Source organism: Alexandromys fortis, unplaced genomic scaffold (assembly GCF_014885135.2).
Source record: "Alexandromys fortis isolate MF-2015 unplaced genomic scaffold, M_Fortis_MF-2015_v1.1 scaffold_91, whole genome shotgun sequence".
NCBI lineage: Eukaryota > Metazoa > Chordata > Mammalia > Rodentia > Cricetidae > Alexandromys > Alexandromys fortis.
The window spans coordinates 3901776-3925699 of NW_026067968.1; the positions used below are offsets into that span (position 1 = coordinate 3901776).

The 23924-nt window shown below is 47.8% G+C and overlaps 1 protein-coding gene across 2 annotated transcripts in view; it reads left to right on the plus strand.

The window, feature by feature from the left end:
* Wdr25 (WD repeat domain 25) overlaps positions 1–23924 on the plus strand; it is a 127641-nt gene that overhangs the window by 55282 nt on the left and 48435 nt on the right. For both annotated transcript variants that reach the window (XM_050154669.1, XM_050154668.1), the window contains exon 3: positions 22984–23131. In XM_050154669.1, the coding sequence (XP_050010626.1) occupies positions 22984–23131 (148 nt within the window). The remainder of the gene's footprint in view (positions 1–22983; positions 23132–23924) is intronic.

Consider the following 23924-nt stretch of genomic DNA (forward strand, 5'->3'; position numbering starts at 1 on the left):
GATTTAAAGCAACAGGCATCTGGCACCTCATGTAGGGACATAAGCTGCTCCTATTATTACTCCTTCTACTGGTGCTACTATGGCCCTTGTCTCCACCTCCACCCCCCGTGTCACCCCATTTCTCCCACCTCCATGGAACCAAGTCCTATAGGAAGCTGAGGATACATCCTTCCCTGCTTGCTCCTTTATGGTGTCCTCTCCCGACATACCATTGTTTTCTGAGAAGAAGAAAGGAAACGGTTTAAGTTGGGGGAGGCAATCCCCAAGGCCCCATTTCACATGATTGTCCCATTTCTAAACTTGAGTTAATAAGAATAAACAAAGTGGTAGGTCGATTTGCACAGGAGACGAATATCATTCTGACGATTATGTAAATATTTATGTGTTCTGGCGTTCTCATTTTGTTACTGGTGTCTAATTTCCGAGTCTCATAATGAAGTGTAATTTGGAGAAGCTGTGCAAAGGCAGGCACAGCCACAGCACCATTTGATGTGTTCGGCAGACTTGGTTTCAGTTGTTCCTTTTCATCAGTTGTCTTTAGATCCCCTTCAAGTGCTTTGTGACTTGACAGCAGCTTTCGGCCCGACGAAGACAGGGCTCTTAAACATCGCTAGGAATTTAGAAGAGCTTTATAATATTGTCACTTAATAAGAAAATGCATCCATTGGCAGGGCATGGGATTTATAGCTTCAAATGGATTTCAGCTTGGAGTTTTAGCCCTCTGTGTTCCTGCCCTTCCCGGGGCTATGAGTAAGGTTTTTTAATTAAGTCAAATTGAATTGAATGAGCTTTTATTGAACACCCACTCTGTGCCAGACACCAGCTCCTTAACCCTTGGACTGCCTCATGGCTATGGGGAGCTGAGCCAGGTGAGGGCTTGCAGGGTTAGCGCTCACATCCACCGCCCCCCAGTCGGCTGGTCTGGAGGGTGGGATTGGAGGTGGGTCTAACTCAAGCTCTTTCTGAAGCTGGTTTTCATCACAGTTAACTAAGAAGACTGAGGTCAGTGGCCATGCATCTTGTTTAGCCTGTTTTAGTCTCCAGAGGCACCCCTTAAAGTTCCTCATGTCTCCCTCTCCTACATCCGAGGAAAAGACTCAGAGAGGTGTAGTATGAGGCTCAGGTCACACAGCCGGCAACAGGCAGAGTTGAGATTTGAGTTCAGTATAGTCAGTCTTCCAGACTGTAGTTCCTTCTAGAACCTCTCTAGGGCCTGAATGCTTCCTGGCTCACGAGAGACAGCCTGGCAGTATGGTGTGAAACAGTGGGCCCGAGCCAAGGGTTTTCCTTGGGTACTCTCTGGCAGGTGACATTTCTCTTCCTGACCTTTCCTGTACTTGTGGGTCAATGAATGGCACTATGCCATCGTAGGTGGTTGCCGGTCACAAGGCCGTACATGTGAAGCATGGATGTCATGCCTTGGATCCAGGCAGGCCCTCCGAACATCCCTGGCTGGTCAGGTCTGCCCACTGCTCCCACCTCAGTCCTGTGCATCACATGGCTGACTGCTCATAGGGATGGGTGATGGCATTTTGTGAAGGGCAGCCTGGCACAGTATACTCCACTCATAGTAGTCATTCAAGAGATCTTAATGTTTAGGAAGGAGAAAAAACTGCCAACAGTTGAGGGAAGCTGTCAGAATGGAGGTTTGCCTGCCTCATGAAAGTGAACTCGCAAACCTAATGACTGTTGGACTGTGGAAGCAGTGTGTCATCTGGGCTTCTCACTAGCAACAGAACTCTCTGGAAGGACAGTTGGCATCTCCCAATTGCCGTGTGGGGGTGGACACTTTTTATGTGACAGCAAGGCAGGGAAGCTAACAGTGATCTCCGAGGAGTTATGCTTAGCTTAACCCTTTGAATTGCTGCAGCTTTAACACCGACTCCAGAAATAGCTGCGTATTTCTCATGCTGTTCGTGTTCTCTCTGGAAATACAAATGACTCAAATATTTGAGGGTTTGGTAAAGCATCTGTACTAATTGGGACAGAGCCAGAGCGTTCTCAGGTGCCGAGAGGAAGGTGGCAAGTTTGCCCCAGGGCTCTGATCCACATGTCAGGGAAAGAGGACTCCTGAAGAAGGAGTGGAAAGCTCTCCCGTGAAAGGCCCTGAAGCTGCGTGCTCGTGCCAAGCTGTTTATTGATAGAGTTTCACTGAGGCAGGGTTTGACATAACTGGGGGTAAAAGGTAGTGTTTCCCTCCCGGACTCCATTTCCCTCTGCACGTTGAGGGCAGTTGTTTTAGGCAGTGTTCTCCTGGTGCTTTTGCTCCTGCCAGAGCAAGCCTTCAAGGATTCTTTGGTTGCAAACACCTCCTCCAATGTCGACAAGCAGCTGCTCAGCCAGCCCTGTGGCTGCGGGCAGCAGGGTGGCGCTAGACACCTGGCTTTGAGTCCCCGAGAGGCTTGCCTCGCTCTCCAGGCTGTTCTGAGCTTCTTTCTGTTTGTGCTGACTGTAGAATGGAGCCCATAATGAGGTTGGGGGTGGGAGCAGGGAGAGGCCCTGTGAGGTCTGTACTGAGCTCCAAGGGAGAGAGGCACCACTACAAAGATGGGAGTCATGCCCCTGTCCCCTTTCCGGGGGAAGCCTGCCCTGCCCCCATTGCCTCACTCACACCCTCCCCAAGCCTGCATCACTTCTTCGGGTGGACTTAAAGCCTTGTCTCTAATTTTTATTCCCTTTTCTTATTTAGGGATGGTCAGATCAACAATCTGCAGGTCAGTCTTATTTGGGAGATCCATATTACTTCTGATTATTTATGAACGGACAGGCCAGGGGGAGGCAACCAACTCGATTAATTCATCAGTGAGGCAGCTGGAGGGATGTGTGACAAACAGACCAGGCTGTCATTTGGCCAGAGATTGTCTGTGCTGGGATCGTTCCCCCAGGATAATCGTGATGACAAACATAATTGACATTTTTTATTAACCCTGAAATGATTAAAGATGCTGTTGCTGAGTTTGTGTCAAAGTACTGGGTCCCTGGCTTTTCGAGAGGCCTCGGTGTCGGCCAATAAACAGCCTGTGTTTACTTCCTGTTCATCACTTTAATCAGCCAAGGCAGATAGAGCCCTGCCTGATTTGGTCTTGAAACTGGGCCAAACAAGACTCTGCTTTCCAGCTTGCTTTCCAGAACATTCTGGCATCACCATCATGGACACAAAGGAGGGTCTCTGTTCAGTGATCCATTTAGTCATCACTTAGCAGAGTTCCTACTGTGTGCTACATTCCGAGGTGTGGGGTTGGGGGGCCTTTCCATAGATCAGTAATGGCAGAGTGGGGCCCAGGAAGATTTGGATGAGAGTGGTCACATGCTCTTATGGGGGCAGGATAGGCCTATCAGACTGAGTGGGGGAGGGAGCCAGTTCAGGAGGCAAGTGTGAAGAATCATTTTTGGTTACTGTATAAAAGAATAGATTTCATTATATTTTATATATGTATATCATTGTATGCAGCTCATATCTGATCCCTCTCGTTTACCTAATTTGTTTCCTTCTCTCTGGGTCCTCCCCCGCAGTTGCTCCCCTTAAACCCAGCTCCCCCACATTTCAAGGGAGATGAGATGTCGTGGTGTGCTCTTTTAATCCCAGCACTCAGGAGGCAGAAACAGGTGTATTTTCCAAGCTAGCCTGGTCTATATAGGAGGTTCCAGGCCAGCCAGGACTATATAGTGAGACCCTGTCTCAAAAAAAGCCGATACCAAAAAACGCCACACCGAAGCAAACCAAACAACTAGAAAGTTGTTTCCATGGGAGAGGAGACTGCGGCGTCCATCCTCTCGCTCTCCATGGTCACTTGTTTGCCGCTCTCCATCCCTCTAGAGTTCTCCCTTACCCCACAGGGGCCGCTTTCTAATTTCCCTTTTAACCTACATTTTATATGTGAGAAAACATGCAAGGTCTGCCTCTCTGATTTTGGCTAATTTTGCTTAATGTGATGAACCCCCAGTTCCATCCATTCATTCTCCTTTCGAGACAGGGTCTCACTATGTAGTCATGGCTGTCCTGGAACTCGCTCTGTTGATCAGGCTGGCCTCATCAGAGATCTACCTGCCTCTACCTCCCAAGGGCTGGGATAAAAGGTGAACACTCGTACACCTGGCTGTCTCATTCTTCTTTACAGTTGGATAAAACTCCATTGTGTGTGCATATGCGTACTCACACACAAGTCTAGTTGGCACACAGACTCCTGGGATTCTTCTGTATCCGCCTCCTGTTTCAGCATATGTGCTGCTGTATATGATTCTGGGATCTAAACTCAGGACCCCCTGTTTATGTACACGTGCCTTATTTGCTGATCATTTCCCCAGCCCTCTAACGGTTTATCTATTCATCGGTTGATGGCATAGGGGCTGGTTTCCTGTCTTGGCTGTTGTGAACAGTTCTTCCATGAACATGGATATGCAGGTATCTTTGTGGTGCTCTGATGTAGACTCCTGTGGTTATAGATCCAGGTGTGGTTAGCTGAGTCACACAGAAGTTCTATCTAGTCTTTTGTCTGAGTGACCTTCATACTGATTCCATAGAGAACATGCCAGTTCACATCCTCACCGGCAGTGAGTAATCCCCTCACATCTTTGCCAATATTTATCTGTTTGCTTGATTTTAGCCACTCTTACGGAGGGAATTGCAGAGCTGTTTTAATTTGCATTAGGATGCTGAGTAGTTTTTAAAATGTATTTGCCAGTTTCTTTTTCAGCAGGTTTGCTGTGGATGTATGGAAAACCACTGATTACTGTGCATTAATTTTGTATCCTATTACTTTGCTGAGGTCTATGAGATCTAACATTCTTGGTGGCATCTTCAGGGACGTTTTAAGTATAGGATAATGTCTGCAAACTGGCATCCTTTGACTTGTTCCTTTACGGTTCGTATCCCTTTTGTTTCTTCCTCGCGCCTTCTTGCTTGACTCTAAGCACCGTAGTGAAAGAGAATGGTGATGTGGACACTCTTTCCTTATTCCCAACTGTTAGGGAAGTTCAGCTTTTCTCCATTTAGCATTCGATTGCCTTTAGGCTTGTGGTATATAATTCCTGCTGTGTTGAGGTATGCTTCTCAATTTCCCTTCCTTCCTTCCTTCCTTCCTTCCTTCCTTCCTTCCTTCCTTCCTTCCTTCCTTCCTTCCTTCCTTTCTTTCTTTCTTTCTTTCTTTCTTTCTTTCTTTTTTTGTTAAAAAGTCCCTCTTTGCTCTGGGAGTAGACTCTGGGGCTTCCTGTTGCCTGTCCAGGGGCAGGAGGAGGAAATTCCCTTGTTGTGCAGCCTGAACTCTCTCTTGACAGCTCAGGATCCTTGAGTCAGGATGCTCCCTGCCAGGTGACAGTGGGTCCTCACACTGCCTCTAGATGGACCCTGAGTCAAATACTTCATTCACTCAGCCACTAAGCCAGGATCCAGTAAGCATTTACTGAATGCCTGACAGTCTAATAGTAATGGGTGTGTGACTGTAAGCCAGAGATTGGGGCTTCCAGGCTGGCAGGGGGATGCAGTGTGAATCAGAACCCTTGCAGTACTTTGAGAGTGAGTTCATGTGCCAGACGGCCTGCACTGACTGACCTAGCTCCGCTTCCCTGACAGCATGGCCTTGAAGTTAGATCCATCCCTGCCTTCAACCTGTTGCTCAGAGCCTTTCCCGCCAGCTGAATTTCTTTTGCTTTTTCATTCCATGGCTGGCAGGATGCTGCAGGGGCAGGAATTAGTTAAAGTGTGCAGTTTGTAAAGCAGCCGCTTTTGTGTGTACTAAATACACTGCCAGCCTTTTTCAGGGAAACTTCCAAACTGTTCTTGGAACTTCAAGATAGAGCAGGGGAAACAAAAGTCCCATTTAATAATGTTTCATCCTTCGGGTTCTGTGGCTAATAGAAACATAAACGGAGGCTGTGTCTGAATGCCATTTCTTTATGTGATTCTGAGAATCAGGACACAGCAATTATACTGTGGATGGGATTTATGAAAACATTAATGCTTGACAAGAAGAAAACATCCCAGTAAGTTATTTAATTTGGAGTTGCAGGCCTGGGTGCTGGCTACTAATTCAGGCCTTCTACACTGTGTACCAGGGCACAGGCATGCCCCCAATGCAGCCCGTCTCCTCGAGTTCTGGTCCCAGGAAGGTATGGGGCTTGGAGGCTGGGTCTGCTCAGTAGAGTGTCTTTTTGCCTAGGGCATGGTGCCCGAGCTGGGTTTGAATCCTTTCCAGCTAGTCTCTCTCCCCAGCTGCATGTAACAGCCTCATTAGGTTTGTAGCATGTGGCAGCTGAGTGATCTGCTGGATGAGGGACACACATTTAAAAAAATTTACGTGACACATGCGTTTCCCTTTTTTTTTTTTTTTCAACTTCTCTTTCCCCTGAATTGACATCAAAAGGAGAGTCACAAGAAGCAGATGTCAGAGTGACTGCCGTGCTTTGCCTCGTCAACTGGAAAAGCCACCGATTGAATTACTCCCAACGCCATTCCTATTTATGGCAGATGCGCCGAGGGGAGGGGCCACACGGTTCCCCTGCTTTCCTGATAGCTGAAGCCTTAATTCAAAAACAAATTGAGTCCTTCAGCTGTCGCTAGGTTGTTCTCCCCTATGTTTGGGGATAAACATCATTGCTCGCACCTCATCTCTTTGCTTTCTCCCTTTCCCCAAAGCTTCCTCCCTTTATTTATTTATTTTCCCTCTGCCCAGAACTCCACACTCCTCTGACAAAAGCATGCATTATTTAGAGCCTGTTGCCTCTTGAAGTTCTTTAATTACAGAATTAAACTAAAGTAATGACAGTTTAATTTGTTCTCTCATTAATTGGGATTGCTGCAGGCTGATGTGGAACGAGGGCCTGTGGAAGGCATGAGGAATATCTGCTGAATGGCGCTGGGTGCATAGCTCATCCTGGCCACCTTCCGGTCCTGCTTCCCAGGAACTCAGGCTCCTCCGAGGGTTGAACCTCCAGAGCAAAGACCTGGGCCTACCTTGTCCAGGGCTCCCTTGGCCCCCTGTTGTCCGCAGGAGGAAGACACCCTGCCTCCACCCCAGCTGGAGTTGCCTGAGAATCACGTTATGGTGTGTCTTGATAAATTCTGAGCACACAGAAAGAGAACTTCAGGGGTCTCCCAGTGGCTGGTGGCAGCACTTATCTTTCAAAGTAGTGGTTCCCTTCTGGTTGGCTTGGGAGTGTGCCTGGGATGAGCTCTTCAGGAGAGCTGCCCCAGGGAAGGACAGGACAAATGTCTTTTAAGGCATGGTAAAAGCACACGATGCCCATCCCAGGCTAGGCCTGTGTGTAGTGGCCGCCTTCCCTATACGTGGTAAAAGCACACGATACCCATCCCAGGCTAGGGCTGTGGAGTGGCCACCTTCCCTGTACGTGGCTGTGTGTCTGCCACTTCTAACTAATGAGTGATTACGATGGCCTTGTGTTGGGGCTTTAGTGTTGGGTCTCTGGGTCATGCCATAAAGTAAGGACATACACACACTCCCACATGCTGGTGGCCCTGCTTTAAAGGAAGCAAGAGACACCCTATCTCCCCCTCCCTGCCATGCTTTTTGGCCCATAGCCCTGTGTATACCAACACAGATTTTGGCAGCAGGCAGGGAAGGCTGGGAAAGAGCCAAGAGCTAATTATGGCTTCTGTGGTGCCTTTGCTGTTGTTGCTTTAATGTGCTCAAGTGCCCCTGGCCCTAGGAACAGATAACCTTAGCTGTGGAAATGGAGGTTTGGAGGCATGGTCATTCACCCAGGCCGGCTGGGTCAGGGGGTCAGAGCAGGCTGTCAGACCATGAGGCATCCTGGAGTCAGGCTTCTGTGTCCTCTTTGCTGTCCTCCTGTGTCACCCAGGACCCTCTGGCACTGTTCATGTCTTCTAGCTGTCTCCAAGTTCTGCCCTACAAGTTCTCCTAGAAACTTGGAAGTCTATTATCAGTGTGTTTCGCTGCAGCAAAGGCTGACGCATTCAGGATTAGAGGATTCGGTTACACTTTATTACTGTTTGCCATTAAAAGTCATGCAAATAAGCAGAGAATAAAGCAACTTAGACTGTTTTGAATGCCAGATTTGCATGTTTATGGCAAGAAAAATGATATGGAGCTCCTTCAAGGTGCTAATAAAATTGTGCCTCAGAGACTCAGCTTTGTTCTTTTGTCTGTAATGTATGCCACAGCAGCTTCAAGAGGGTTAAATATCTGCACAAGAGGGTTTAAACACATTCACACACACACACACACACACAGGTACACACACACAGTGCTGCAAGCATACCAAGCAGTATATCCCCAGCCTCTTTTATTTATTTACTTTAAAAAGGCCTTTTAATTTTAAGACAGGGTAAGGTTCTAAGGGTGAGGCAAACTGAAGGTTTAACTGAGTATTAGCACTCTGGAGAGCTGCTGTCCACCGTGGATAACTGAGTATTAGCACTCTGGAGAGCTGCTGTCCACCGTGGAAGGTTGAAGCAGCTCAGTAGCTATACCCTACGTAGCCAGGGAGTCTTCCAAGATTGTTTCTAGGCAGGTAGCAGCTGCCCCCGTGGAAGAGGTACATGATCACGGTGTGTGGACAGCAGCACATGGGTAGTAGCATGTGGGTCATCACATGTGAGTGGATTGGGGTGGACAGGGCATGTGGGAGGTGGGGGTCCCAGGCAGGAAGGGAGCTACTTTTCAAGACTCATCAGCTCTCATGTCTCTGATTGGCTGTTTCTAGGGAAGCTGTGGACATCCTGTTGCCTTTCACGAGGGTTCAGACTGGGGGTAATCCCAGGCCAGAGCCTCAGGCTGCTACAGGCTTTAGCACTCTGAATTTGGTGGCGCCTGAAGCAATGACTGGGTGGTGCTGAGCGGGTGGGGAAGGCAGCAATGCGGGCTTGCAGAGGACGTTTCTGTAGCCTAATGATTTTCAGAAACCATTTGTGAGATTGAGGTAATGTATTTCGCAGACTCAAGCAATTTACTGCTTCCCACCATGCCAAATCAGGCCATTACATCCTCTTGCTGTGTGCGTGTAGCTGTTGGCACCAGGGGAAAATGGTCAAGTTCAAGCCCCCGCCATATCTGTGCTCTCTGGTTCTGGGATTGATGAGGAACAACACCTTTGAAAATGGGGTTTTATGAGCACTGGAAGCCGTTAAGCAGTGGAAAGAGGATGACAATTTTACATTCGGGGGGTCCCCGGAAAGAGCAGCAGGCACAGAAGCGTGCCGAGAGGAAACTGCTGGCAGGCTCGCAGCTCTCGTCTGTGTTGGAGTGTGAGGGTCAGACCCAGCATCACCCTCTGTCTCCTTCCTACACTCTCAGGTGCCCAGCTGTGGACACAGTGGAGACCTCCTGGGTGAGAAGCATGCGTACTCTGTCCGCATGCCCTGGCCTTTGCCTAGCTCACTGTACGACAAGTGCCTTCTACTGAGAATCTCTGCCCCGTCATCTGTAAAGTTGCCTGCCCAGTCATAGCCATGGCAGAGGGTGAGAGGGACCATGTGAACTTCCCTTAGCTGGGGAAGCGCCTGGCAGTGTGGAGTGTGGGTGTCTAAACCACAGTCTGTGAGGTGCATGCATTTCTGCTGGATTCGAAAACAGTACAGGTGACATGGTGGAGAAGTGGACGCAGGAGACAGAGTGTAGAGCGGGCTACCTGTATCCTCCTATCTCAGCCTTGAAAGCCATAGGTGCCATGGAAACATGTGTTGGGGCTTCCCCTGGCTTGGAGAGATTAGGAGGGCTTTCTGGAGGAAGGGGTTGGGATCAGTCGGCCAGAGCAGGAGAGTTGTACTTCAAGTGAGGAACAGGAGGGTTCAGAGAACAGGGCTGGAGAAGGTGGCGTGGCGTGGAAGTCAGTAGGGAGGCGGGGCTGAGAGGGGTGGGGACTCCTATGTCAGGGCACCTGATAGGGATTTTGGCATGTGGTGAGACCCTCTCAAGAGTGTTCAGCAGGGAGAGATGGAATGGGGCCTCAGGTTAGGACTGCTCGCTGCTTGCTGTGGGCCATGAGGTGAAGGTATGCACCAAAACTGTTGCATTTCACAAGATTTCAGGTTTAGTTGCAGGAAAAGGAAGTATTTCCTGTTTTAACCTTTCTTGTTCACTGCGCCATCTTCCTGTATAGACTAGGCCAGTTTTGAACTCTTAGTTGTCAGCTCCCTGCTGCTAGGATTACAAATGTGAACCTCCACGCCCAGCTCCTCCTCAACCATCCTTAAATAGATAGAGTTCTGTGTATTAGACACATTCCTAATTATGTCTGGCCAGCACCATCTCCTGACTCTTCCCATGTCTTCCACGAGGTTCTGGTGAAGTCCTCAAAGGCATTCGAAGCACACCTGCTCAAGACATCCTTGTCACTGCAAGGTGGTAAGCGCAACAATAGATTTTTAATTTTTTTTTTTTTTTTTTTTTTTTTTTTTTTTTTTTTTTTTTTTGTCTTTTTTTTTTTTGTCTCAGAAGAAGGTTCAAGATGCAAAGCTTTAGGAAAGGGAACTAGTTACTCCCAGCCTTCCAATACTACCGTGTCCCCCACTGTCACCTGCTGGGAACCCTGCAGGCCACTCTCAAGCAGGTGTCCCTGGTGATCTCCCCACACCCCGCCTTCCTCTCTGGAGTATTCAGTGATATCTTGCTCTTAATCCATTTGTCTCGCTCTCTCTCCTTTGCCCTTTACGTTTTCTGTTGACATTTAAAGCTCCATCCTTTGTTCTGATGGTGTTGAATAGAGAGACTAAGTGCCTGGATTTCTCTGTGTACTTCCAGATTCTGCTCATTTCTCTCAGCCCATACTCTGGGAGACCCTGCCTCTTGTGGCATCCGGGACATTTTAGGAAATGGGTGGGAGGCTAGTGTAAGAAGACACTGATCTTGGTCTTGCTGTATGAGCAGATGTGAGAGACCCTTGTCACCCATGAAGCTGCTGGGGTACTCTGCCCGTAGGAATTCACATGAGATTGCCCAAGTAGGCTAGAAGCTCTGCAGCCTTCTCAAGCTGTGGGGGTAGTGAGTATGCGTCCTCGGTGTCTTCACTTGCACAGTGGAGGAGATGGGACCCACTGCAGTCTAGTCCCACCCTGTGATGTAGCAGTGTGCCCCAGGGAATAACTCCTCTATTCCTCAGTTGTCCTGAATATTCTTTGGGTGTGGAGAAGATGTTTCCTTAAGCGATGAGATACTGCAGTATGTGTGGAGCGAGTGTGAGGGCCAGTGACATGGATGAAGTGCTCTCCACTGTTGTGAAACAGGAGTTTAAAACTGGAATTTGGGCGTGACTTTGGGCAGTGAACAGGGTACCCCCTGAACTGTCCCTCTCATCACTACTTGTCAACAATGTGCAGTAGTGATGTCCCCTGAACGAACTGTACGGACATAGAAGCAGGCAGAAAGTAGGTGGAAGATGGCTCCTGCAGGCAGGCCCAGTGCTGAAGAGATGAATAAAAGAACTGCAATGTTGCTGACTTGGCAGAGGGCAGAGTTGGGGACAACCACAGCAACTGCAAAGGGAGGACGGAGATCCCAGAAGCAGTCTTATTCCCATGATGGTCCAGATATTGAAATTAGCCGACAAGTGTTTTCAAGTAGCCATCACGGATATGCTCAGGGACATAAACACCTCCAACAAGTAAATATAGGAACTCTTCTCAGGGAGATCAGAACTACAAGTAAGCCCGCAGACATACCAGCACTGAAAGTAGTGTCTGAAGGCAGGACTGCACCACGTGGCCATGCAGTAGAGTGGAGACGACAGGAGGCTGGGCCCTGAAACCTTTGCAGTTTCACAGCCAAGGGGAAAATGGAGGAGAGAAAGAGTAGATGCCCAGCTGCCTGGTGCACGGTGTTGTCAGATCGAGTACACAAGCAATGGAAGTTTCAGATGATGAGGAAGAAAAAATACCTCAAGTACCAAGTCCATTTAAAGAGCAGAAAACAATACAGTGCAGATTCCACACAGGCACAAGGAGAAACTCATGAGGGACATCACACTCAAGTTTCTGGAGGTTAAAGTGAAAATCTATGTCTCAATCAGAGAAAAATGACTCTCACCCAAGGAGAGTTGTGGTAGGGAATCCACCGACCCCTCGCCAGAAACAATGGTGTCCAGAGACTGGGATAGTGCCTCCAGAGTGCCGATGAGCCCCCAAACTGCCTAGCTGTGGTTCAGTGTCCTTCAGGAATGAAGGTGAGACTAATGTGTTTGGGGAAATGAGAATTAACTGCCTTCGGTGTCAGGAACTCTTCGGGATGCAGGAGGTGACAGGAGTTAGGATGCGGTGATGGCTGGAAGACACAGGAGCATGTGGTTGTCTGAAAGGCAATTTCACCTTAGATTAAAAACACACATAACCGGCGAAGGCAGACAGAGCTGCATGGTGTGGTTTATGACACACATCATTGCAGGACCTGACGCTACAGGGTGAACAGTGGGCTTAGTGGAAGAGCATTTATAGTTCTGCGCCGTGTGTGGGAACTGGTACAATCTTATTTGCAAGAAGGTGACAAGATATTAAGGATGTATATTATAATTCCCAGAGCAACCACTAAAGAGATAATGTAAAGAGATAGCTGAAAGGCCAGGAGCTAAGTAAAATGGAATTATGAAATATTGAGTTATTCTTAAAAAGTTAGTAGAGGAGAAAGATAAGAATAAAAAGAGAGGTTAAAAAAAAAACAAGTATCTAATAGAAATCTGATTCCATCAACGGCTACATTAAATGAAGTAAATGAGACAGTGGAAAAGAGATTTTAAGAATAGATAAAAAAGTTAGACCAGGTGTGGCTCAGCAGTTAAGAGCACTGACTGCTCTTGTAGAGGACCTGGGTTCGATTCCCAGCACCCACATGGCATCTCACAGCTGTCTGTAACTCTAGCTTCAGGGGTACTGTCATCCTCTTCTGGCCTCTGTGTTTCACAGACATACATGTAGGGAAAACACCCACACTTGTTTTAAAAATCTTTTAAAAAGTGCATTAAGAAAAAGAGCAAACTGTGATGTTGAGACATGGTATGGCCTTGGCAGAAGAGGGTAGGAAGGTAAGCAGACTGAATAAAAAGACAGTTTCCAGACAGTGAGCATGAAGGGGAAGGCGAGGCTGACCAGGAATTCACTGGAGAAAAGCCAGGTGTTGCGGTGGTAAAAGGGTAGATTCCCTAGGAAGGTAGCATCGGGCATGAATGTGCAGCAGACAGCCGTGTGTCCGAGTACTTGAGAGTCAGAGCAAATCCACAATTGCCGCTGGAGTCCTAATGCCCTTCTCCAAGCAGCTGGTTGTAGGAACCAGACAAGCCAACAAAAGTAGGCCAGAGAGACCTGACACGTACTGACCACTCTACGTAAGTGCAGGGCACATTCACTTCCCAGTTTCAATCCTGCTTCCTTGAGGTAAGCATACGTGGAAGGCCTTCTGATTACCATGGGGTTAGGTCAGTAAGGATTCATGATTTATCAAGCTAAAGGGGAAGCCGAACATTGGCAGTAGTTTCCAAGTATCTCAAAACTTTTATGAATTTGCATTTAGAGTGTGTGAGAATGTGTGTGTGTGCGTGTGTTCATGCATGTGTGTGTATGTGCGCATATGCTCACTCATATTGTGTTGCACATGTGGAGATCAGCGGACAGCTTGAGGGAGTCAGTTCTCTCCTCCCACCATGTGAGTTCTGGGGCTCAAACTTGAATCAAACAGGCTTGGCAGCAAGCACCTTTACTTGCTGAGCCATCTTGTTGGCCCAGTTTCTAAGAGGAGTAGAGATTGGGTTAATAGCCCAGTCTTCAACAAGTAAGAAACTGGGCAAAGTGTACAGTGCAGTGGTTTTTGGGAACATGGGCAGTGCAGGCAAATGTCGCTGAGGGGTTGCAAATGAGACAAGTGCTCAATTGTCTCTGCTACTGCCTTGGGAGCTTTTCAGGTTCCCAAGAGGAGAAACCCTGGTCCTGGGATGTCCCCAAGGGGCTGAGGTGGCTTAGCAGTCAAGTTCATTGTGGGGGAGTGGTGGATTAGAGAACTGTACTGGTGCAGAGCCTGCTGTCTCCACGAATTTAAGTGTGTTCCAGAACAAACTTCCAAGCTCTTTTTAGGAAGACAGAACTAGGAGACATTTGTAAAGTAAAGCTCATTCTGTCTAGTACCCAAGTAAGGAGCACAAGGCATCTGGAGTCGGAAATCAAGAGGGAAGCTCCGCAGAGGTCCAGACGCAGAACTGTTATAAAATAGTATTTTAAGGTGTGTTACTTTTGCTTGTGCTCTGGAACATTTGTTTAATGACGCAAAGATGTGTTTGAGTAAATAAAATTCACCTGCGGTCAGGAGGTTGCATTAGCAACTAGCTGACCGGAAGTTGTAGGGCGGAGCCAGGTGGAAAAGGGTATTAAGGAGGAGATGCATGAGAACTTCTTGGGAAACACAAGGAGGTGAGCTGCTTGCTATTCAGCTTCTCTAGGGAGCAGAATTCTACCTCAGCCTTTGAATATTGAGTTCTTTAGAGGGACAGAGATTTAGATAAGTTCCTTTTGTAGCTTTGAAAGAGTCAGTGCCTGAGGGAACAGAATTTCCTCAGGCTGTGGCTCTTGAACCCCTGCTGGCTGTGGTGGAGTTGCGGTTGCTGACTAGGATAGCTGTAGCTTAAAAGGCAGCAACAATTAAAAAAGAAAATGGCACGGAAGTGGTGCAGAGGAGGAATAGCAACAGTCAGTAAACCAAGGGAATATACCCCTCTGTGCAGAAGAGGAGGGACGGGCATGCTAGACAGAGAGACATGCATGACCACACCCAGGACCAGCAAGGTATACAGAGGAACAAAGATTAATGGCAGAAGAAATTTAGTTATAAGACAGCAAGAAGAGAAACCCAAGCCACTGCAAGTGAAAATTTGATACAGTCAACACAAAAGCATGACTCATAGACTAGAGCCATGGCTCAGCAGTTAAGAGCACTGGATGTTCTTGCAGGGGATCTGAGTTCAGGTCCCAGTACCCAGATGGTGGCTCATAAGCATCTAACTCCAGTTCCAGGGGGATCTGATGCCTCCCTGGCCTCCTCAGGCACCAGATGTACATGGTGCACAGACTCATGTGCAGGCGAACCCTCATCCACATAATAAAAATAAAGAAATATGAATAGAAAAAAAAACCCTGAAGCACTAGTTAAGAAACAAAACAGAAAAGCAAACCCAACTCCCACCTTAGTGGGAATAAGAGGTAGTTCATCATTGAGCCAAAGATGAGCCGGTCTATGGCCTGGGAACACAGATGCAGGGTGCTTCGGGTTCATATTCCCACGTGACTGGATTTTTATAGTAACAAGACAAAGTCATAAGTCAAGACACTTTTCAGATGCCTCGGTAGAATATCATGTAGGTGGGTTAAGCCAAGGGGAGTCTCTGCTCGAGGCCTCAGATGGTTTCTTAGTCTTTGGGCTAGTGAAAGCTAGCGGTGGGTAAATGCATTCAAAAGATTGCACCTCTTACTCACAAGGATGTTAGGCCACACACAAAAGTGGGAAAGGTAGCCCCAGATAAATTGTGATTAGGCTCTGGATCATTAACAATCCAACCTCTCCCCAATTACTGAAGTCTAGTCAGTGAACCAATCTTGCAGAAGGCTCAGGGAGGTGAAGGTCATTGCAGGAACCTTTGCTCACAATCCCAAGCAAAAGGTCTTGAAAAGACAAAGGCTGTCTCAGACACATAAAAGCCGAAATGATGCATCACCAGCAAGTCTGCATTACAGGAAATTTCCCTTAGGAAAGGGAGTTCTTGAGGCAGAGGAAACTGATGCTGGGTGAGATTCTCCTTCTGTTCCAGGAATGACGAGTATCCAATGGTGAGCGTACAGTGTACACTGGAGGCAATGTAAACACTGCTCTTATTTAAGAATTCTTTCAATGACAATTGACCATTTGGAATAGAATCGTGGTGCCGATGCATTAACATACAGAGATGTACGTACGTGATGAAAGATGGGGAGACTGGATGCATTATTTTCTGGTTCTTATATCATAAGGGAAGTGGTGTTGTGACTCGAGAGTGGGTCAGGATAAATTAAAATGTGTGCTGCAAACCTTAAAGTGACTAATAATAGAGAAACAGAGAGATTTATGGTTATGGGTCCTAACAATGGGAAGTATAATGACATAACAAAAGATCACAAAGAGGCACAGAGAATGAGGGAAAAAACAACAGGCTGGGTAAACAAAATAAGCTTAAACCTTATCAGAAGCAGGTGAAAAGGTCTAAGCACTCCATTTAAAAGACAAGGGTTGTTTGGTTGGCTCGAAAGGCAGCACACAATCATACGGTGCCTGCAGGAAGCCCACCTTAAATATAAAAACAAAAAGGTTAAGTTGAAAGGATGGAGGAAGATAAGCAATACTAACAGTAATAACAGAAAGCTTGCGTGGCTATATAAATATCAGGCAAAGCAGATTTCAGAGCAGAAATATTACAGGGATAAAGAGAGTCATCTCATAATAACAAGAGGGATCAGTTCATCACAGCACATCCCCCAAGGTGCGTAGCACCAGACACACAGATATTTATATACACACAGAGTAAGAGCGCCCTAAAACACACGAAGCAAGGCTGCCAGGACGGGATATATGAACAGTAAAACCCACCAATGGCTTGAGAATTTCTAGCCCTTTCTCAATAATCAATAGATCACACAGACAGAAAGATGGTTTAGATGTGGAGGACTGGGACAAACTGTTACCCGCTGGCCTGATTGACATCCATGTGACTCTCCACATCACGCACCAGAATGTTCATTCCTTTCCAGGGCACATGGAATATCCATGCATAACCATGTGTGGCCATGAACAAATTAATCAGGAAATTCAGAAATACTGAAATCATTCACAGCTGATTTCATAGGATAGGATTAGGAAAAAAAATCAATAATGAATAGAACTGGAAAATTCCCTAATATTTGGAAACTAGGCACATTTCTAATGGCTGAAGGGTCAGTTTAGGGTATGGTGTGGTGGTAGAATCTCTGTCTAGCTTGTGAGAGTCCCTGGGTTTCAGCCCCAACTGTACCTCAGACAACAAAACAATGCTGGCTGTTTACAAACACCTAAACTCAACTTCCTCTAAAACACCGGGAAGGTCCAAATAAATAAAGGAGGAGAGAGCAGAAGGCTCAAACAGAGGGAAAGGAAGCAACAAAGAACCAGCTATTAAAAGGACAAAATTTAAAAAAAATCTGTTTAGTGTGTGTTGCGTGTATAGCACACTTGGGAGTGTGTGTGCCATGGTGCACATGTGGAGGTCAGAGGACAGTTTCCAGGGGTCGTTTCTCCTTCCACCATGGGTCCTGGGGCTCGAACTCCGGTCATCAGGATCGCATGACAAGCACTTTTGCCTGCTGAGCCATCTCTCTGGCCCAATTTTATTTTATTCTTTTTTTTTTCTCTTATTTTCTCTGCAGCCCAGGCTGACCTTGACCTCCCAGGGACACTCTGTTTCAGTCTCCTGAGTGTGGAATTGTGGGAGCCAGCCACCATGCCCAGCTCAGGAGGTGGTTCTCTGAGGTGAACGAGTGTTAAACTGTGAGCTAGAGTCAAGAATATAGAGGAAAGACACAAATTACCAGTATGAGAGATGATTAGAGTATGCTAATTATAGACGCTACGGATATTAAAAGGATGTGGAGGTAATGCATGATCAGCGTGTGCTAATGAATGCCACAACTTAGGTGACACGAACAATCCCCCAGAAGACCCTAATAATAAAAGCTTACCCAAGAAGAAACATATCTCATATCTATGGAAATAATTGAATTTTTAGTTCAAACTGTTCCCACAAGGAAAACTCTAGGCCCTAATGGCTTCACTAATGAGTTCTAACAAACATCTAAGGGAAAGAGTATCCATTTGCTGTGGGTTGAATTACATGTACCCTTGTCACCCTCAATTTCTTTCTCAAAGTCCCAATCCTTAGTGTTTTACAACACAACCATATTCGGAGATTGAATCTGTACAGAGGTAATTGTTGGAAATTGAGGCTGTAGGGTGGGCTCCAGTGCTATGTGACTGGCGTTCATAGACGCAAGATCAGGAAACAGGCATTTTTGGAGAAAGACTGGCATGCAGACACGAAGGCAGCGCTTAGGCATAAGAGAAAGGAGCCAGCCCATGCTCAGAGGGACCTAACTCCTGGAGCTATATTTTGGGGGGATGTTGTTACACTGGCTACTGTTATCCAGGGACTTCAAAGAGCAAGGACACCTTCCCTGACTAGTTCTCCTGACAATCAAGACAAGAAAAAGACATAATAGAAGCAAACATCTGTCCAATATCTCTGATGAATTGGCAAACATTTTTAGACAAAAACTTTAGCAAATCCATCCAAGCATCCACTTAAAATAAGCAGGGTCAGTCCCAGGAATGGGAACTGAGCGTGGGTTTTGAAGATCAATCAGTGCAGTGGTTGATGTGGAACTGTAATATCAGTGATTAACTATAAAGAGAAAGCTGTAAGTAGATGGATTTTGGCAATACCTAACATCCATTCCTGATTATATATGTAGAAAACCAAAAGCAACTTCTCAGTGCCAGCGCAGTGACTTGCATAGGTGAAAATGCTTGCCAAGCAAACCTGATAATTTGAGTTTGATCCCCGAATTCACAGTGGAAGGAGATAATCAACTACCTCAAATTACCCTCTGAACTCTCATGGCATACATGCTCCTGTACTCATACATACAGATCACTGTTACACACACACACACACACACACACACACACACACACACACACACACTCATACATGCGCTCACGCGTGCGCGCACACACACAAACCACTTTTTTTTTTTTTAAAAAAAGAAAAGCTATGTTGAACAGATAGTAGGGAACCTCTCAATTGATCAGGGCTTTCCACAAAGATGGCTCTGGCAATATAAACTGTAAAAGACTGACTGGAAGAGCTGATGAAGCAGGAAGAGCTACTGTGGACCACACAGCAAGCACAGTCACCCCAGAAATGTGACAGTGATGGTCTCCAGGCATGGAGATATGGGCAACTCTTAGGTGATTTTTTTTTCTGTCTTTGATAAATACATTTTTGTGGAACATGCTATTTCCCATGTCACCTGAGAAACAACCATCCCAAAGGGGTCCCTCTACAGGGCTTTCCTTTTTTGCATTTTGTAAAGTTTGAGTGTTTTGTAAGAAGATTGAGTTTCTCTTAAAATATGGAATAGGGCCCATGAGATGGCTCGGCGGGTAAAGGTGCTTGCTGCACAAACCCGGCCACTTGAGTTTGATCCCTGGAACCCATGGTGGAGCAAGAGAACTGAATCCTCAAGGGTTGTCCTCTGCCTCCCAATAATGATGATAAGTTAAGTAAATGAAAGCAAAACCCAAACCAACAGGCAATCAAGAGTGTGGCCTGAGACTGAAGTAACAGGCTGGATGGTCTTTGAAGACCCAGGGAGGCTGATGTGGGAGCGGCGGTAGCCAGGGCGCTGATACCCAGTCCTACTGCATTTTACTCATCATGTTTTTGTCAAATCTGTGCTTTGGCTGGACACACAAACCGTGTTAATAATTGTAGTTAATACATGGAGCCGTCTCAGAACATTCGACAGTAGACTGAGCTCCTTAATCCTGTGAAGGCAGTTTGGGATCTCTAATTACTTGGATGAAAAAAGGCAGACACTCGGGGCTGCAGCAGTGTTTGGGAATTAATCTTTAAAGCCTGACAGTGAACATTCAATTCAATTAGGGAGAGCAATTGGCGAAGATTCCTCTCGCCTTCGCCCCTGGTAGCAAGCCCGGACTGACTGGTCCTCATCTATCCTGCTGCCGTCATCAGCAGAGCGCCTTAGCAGACAGGTGTGCAACTTCACCTAGCGGAGACGACATGTCACACCTTTACCAGCTCTGTCTCCTTGGACACCACTGCCCAAGAATCCTAGCGCACTGTGCTGCCCTCAGGCATCTTGGGGTCTAAACGTTCTTCTGCTTTCTTCCCAGTTCCCTCCATCTGCTCCATGTCCCTCCCTGCCTTTTCCCTCTCATCTCTTTGCCCCGCTCCTTTTTCTTCTCCCTCCTCTCTAACTCAACACCTTACTGCACATCACAAAAGGTTTATATGTAAGTGCGTTGTACTTGGAAGTATAGGGCAGGGACTTCCCCACTCTTCCTTCTCATGGCTTCCCTCACTCAGTGCTGTGCTCTGGCCTTGCTTCCAGCTTGGTTCTTTTAGAGCTGGCCATTCTCCTTGCTGCTCAGACCCCAGACCTAAGGTGGTCCTGTTCTCTCTGACTTCTCTACTGCCTTCCCTCTAAGGGGTTCCTATTGCTTCTGACTCCCATATGGACCCCTGTCCCCACTGCTGCTACCTCTGTCCCAAATTCCTACATAAGCCCGTGCATCTTCTTCCTTCCTGCAGGGCAGCTAAAGGGGTCGTGTGGGCTGGAGCCGGCTACCCCCTCCCCCAGGAGACCCCGAATGCTCTACTGCCATAGAGACACTCTCACCATGCCCCTTCTTGTCACATCCTGTTCACCTCTCTGGCCAGACTGACTGGCCTTTGTGATGTTGCATACTCAGGCATACTCAGGCAGAATTCTTTTCTCACCCCTTCGCGTGGCCACCCTCCCAGCCCCTTCTCTTGGCTTTGGAGCCCCCTTTCTTGCTGACCTTGGACCATCAGTCTTAGTGCCTGATACACTCCTTCTGCTGATTTGTATGGGCCCTGTCTTCCTGACGGTAAGGTCAGTTCTTGGAAGGCAAGCGTTTGATTTTGGTTGTTTCCTGTGAGCAGTGCTGGCTCGCTAATAAGCACCCAGGAGTGTTTGTTGAATGAGTAAGTGGAAGAGCTTCACAGAGGCAAGCATTGGACACCATTGTTTCAGAGCCGCTGTCTTTCTCCCTGTTCCCCTCACGTGCTACTCTCTGTCTCAGGAAGGACTGAGCAGTGTTCATAGCTCCTGCCAGTCCTAGGAGCAACATCCTGAGCTTGGTTTAGGGTCTTACTGAAAATGCATGAGTAAACAATGTGTGTGTGTCTGTGTGTTAAAAAACACAGTGAAATATAACAAACTCTACGACTGTAGCTGGGTTTAGGGCTGCAGTTCATGCTGTTGGCCGGCTTGGCTGCACCCATCCCCAGGACGCCTCTTACTCTGCCCACTCCACGCACACTCCAGTCTTCCAGCTCCTGGCAGCAGCCTTTCTGTTTCCTGTCTGTGATTCTGACTACTCAAGAAGCAGCAGGAAGGGAAACCATCCAGCATCCATCCTTTTGGGGCTGGCCTGCCCCACCGAGTACAGTGTGATCAAGGTTTCTGCGCATTGTGGCTGCTGGGGGGGGGGGGCACTGCCTAGAGGCACTCCACTGTGTGGGCCGATTCCATTGTGTGTCCGCAGACTCTCATCTGTCTGCGGACAAGTGGGCTCCTTCCACCCTCTACCCATATAAATAAGGGCAAAACTTCCTTGAGACCCCAGTACCAGATGTTTGAGTTTCTTCTCAAAGTGGAATTGCTAGGTTTCATGGTAACCCTACAGGTTTCTGGCAATCGCTGAGTTGCTGTTCATCATGACTCTACTATCCTGCCTTCCTGCCAGCATTGTAGGGGGTTCTGATTTCCCCACATCCATTCCAAAGCCTGTTATTTTTGTTTCTGTTTTTTATACCAGCCGGCCTAATTAGTATGATGTTGTAGTTCATGTGTCTTAGGAAATGCCGTCACACTTTGTAAACGCGGCTTGTCCTGTGTGCTCGGTGTTGGCCTCTTCCTGCCTTGTGTGAGCCCCGCAGAGCCTCACTTGCTCACTTAGTTTTTCTGTTAGCGCCATACCTGTGCATAATTCCAAAGAAGCAGCCATGTTCTGCCCTCTGCTGCCCTGCTGCCAATCCCCTACACTCCTCAGCCTTCTGGCTGCTCCTATTAGTTCCGTGTTTTTAAACATGACTACTGCTGCCTCTTGGTCTTAGTCTTCTTAGTTTGAGACCTAGCTGTTGACCCCTGGCACAGAAGGGGAGACTAGAAGGGCCCTCCCCACATTCTGTAGGACCTTTTCTTCATGACCTCTTGTTCGGGTGAGCATAGACGTGTACATATTCCCGGAAACCTTTCAGAACTCAGCAATTTGAGAGCCTCTAAGACTTGGCAGGTAGAGTTAGCTCATCACTAGTGGAAGCTGCCCTAGGAGCAGGTTTGTGGAAGTGCGTGGGTGTACTTGTTTGGGCTTTTCTAGAACTTACTCAGGAAAATCTGGTGCCAGTGATAACTCAGGGAATCTTGCTGTTTCAGACCGCTAATCCCCTCATGCCCTGCCCAAATCTACTGTTGCTCCTGCTGCAGAACCGCCCCTGCTCCGGCCTCACTCCTGTCTGGGGGCAATGCTTTTGTTTCCTCTTCATGGAGTGAGAAACTTAGGCTCAGTGAGGTGGAGCCCCTGGATCACAGGACCACATGACCAGCAAGATGCAGTGTCAAGGGGAGCGTCTACAGTGTGTGCCCTTTACCCTGTAGTGATAGTGAGGAGAACCAGCTCCAAACACCTCTGTGGCCAGGCCTTCCAACTGTGGTACTGTAGCGCTCCTGCCTGGGCTTGTATGCCACTTGGAGTCAGCTGTGTACTGGACAGTCTTCTGGGAGCCTCATTCCCCAATGGGTAGGCAGGATGAAGGTGAGGGGCAAGGACCCCTCTCCTAAGAAGACACAATCGCTCCGAATCTGTTCCTTATACTTTATGACTGGCCCCTGTCTGCTTTGACTGTGGCCTGGCCACGTGCTCTGTCTGCTCCAGAATAAGTAGCTGGCCAATGGAGGCTGGGGCAGGACTGTGACATGTTTGGAGCCAGCAGGTAGGAGAGGTGTGAGGTTGAGTGGAGATAGGGAATGCTGTTTTCTTAGCCCCAGAGAAAGGAAGTCTGCACATTTCTATGAGGAGAGAGAAAGTGACTACAACTTTTGTTTTGATGTGGAATAATAGGAACCCCGTTTCCCAGGAGCCCCTTGCTGACCTGGAGCTCAGCACTCACCACAGTGTCTGACGCTGCCTCTCTGTGTTTCCCTTGCAGGTGTGGAATGCTGTGGACTCGGGGCACTGCCTGCAGACCTACTCTGTGCACAGTGAGGCGGTACGGGCTGCGCGGTGGTCTCCCTGTGGCCGGCGCATTCTCAGTGGCGGCTTCGACTTTGCCCTGCACCTAACAGACCTCGAAACAGGTGTGTCCTGATGTCTCACAACCCCAGGTTAGCCCTCTCCCTGGAAAGCCTCTCCAGAGGGTCCTGATTGCAAACCACCCATAGTCATGGTGTGGTGAGGGCCGCAGGACAGACTCATTTCCCTGACGGGTGTGCAGACCATTTGCAGTGGTACTGTAGCTGTTGACAAAGTCCTGGGACCAGTCCTCTGCCAGTCAGCAAAGGACAGCCACTGTTGTCTCAGCCCCAAGCTGCCGGGCCGGATGAAGAGGCAGCTTTTTAATCAACTTCTGCTGTGTAATTTGGACCAAAATATCACGGTGTCCTGTGGTTGGCATCAGTTTAGAATTCCTCTCAGTCCATGGGGTGGAACTAAGTTCCGTAGGGAACTCTTCAGAGGGGCTTTTCCCAGTATTTATAGTGAGAGGCCCTCAGGCAAGGGGGTTTCATGTAGGAAAATCCTCAGGAAGCCTCCATTAGTTAGGGAAGGAGGGAGCAGCCAGCAAGAGGAGCTTTCCCAAGCAGGGTCGATACAGCAGTCCCGGGTTGGGCCACTCAGTGACGGCAAGGGAGACTGGGGACTGTTGAATATGGAGTCTAACCTATAGTATCCAACTCAGCCCTGGCTTCCTGGATTCTCATTCTGGCTGTCAGCAGCAATGGGCCCTGAGGCCTGACAAGTTAGGGACTCGTGACTGTGGGTGACTGATGATGAGTCTGGGGCAGCCGTGGGATGTGGTCCTCTTTGTGTTCCAGCTAGGAGGACCTGGAACTGCATCTGCTATCATGTGACATGTGGCTCAATGAAGGGGTG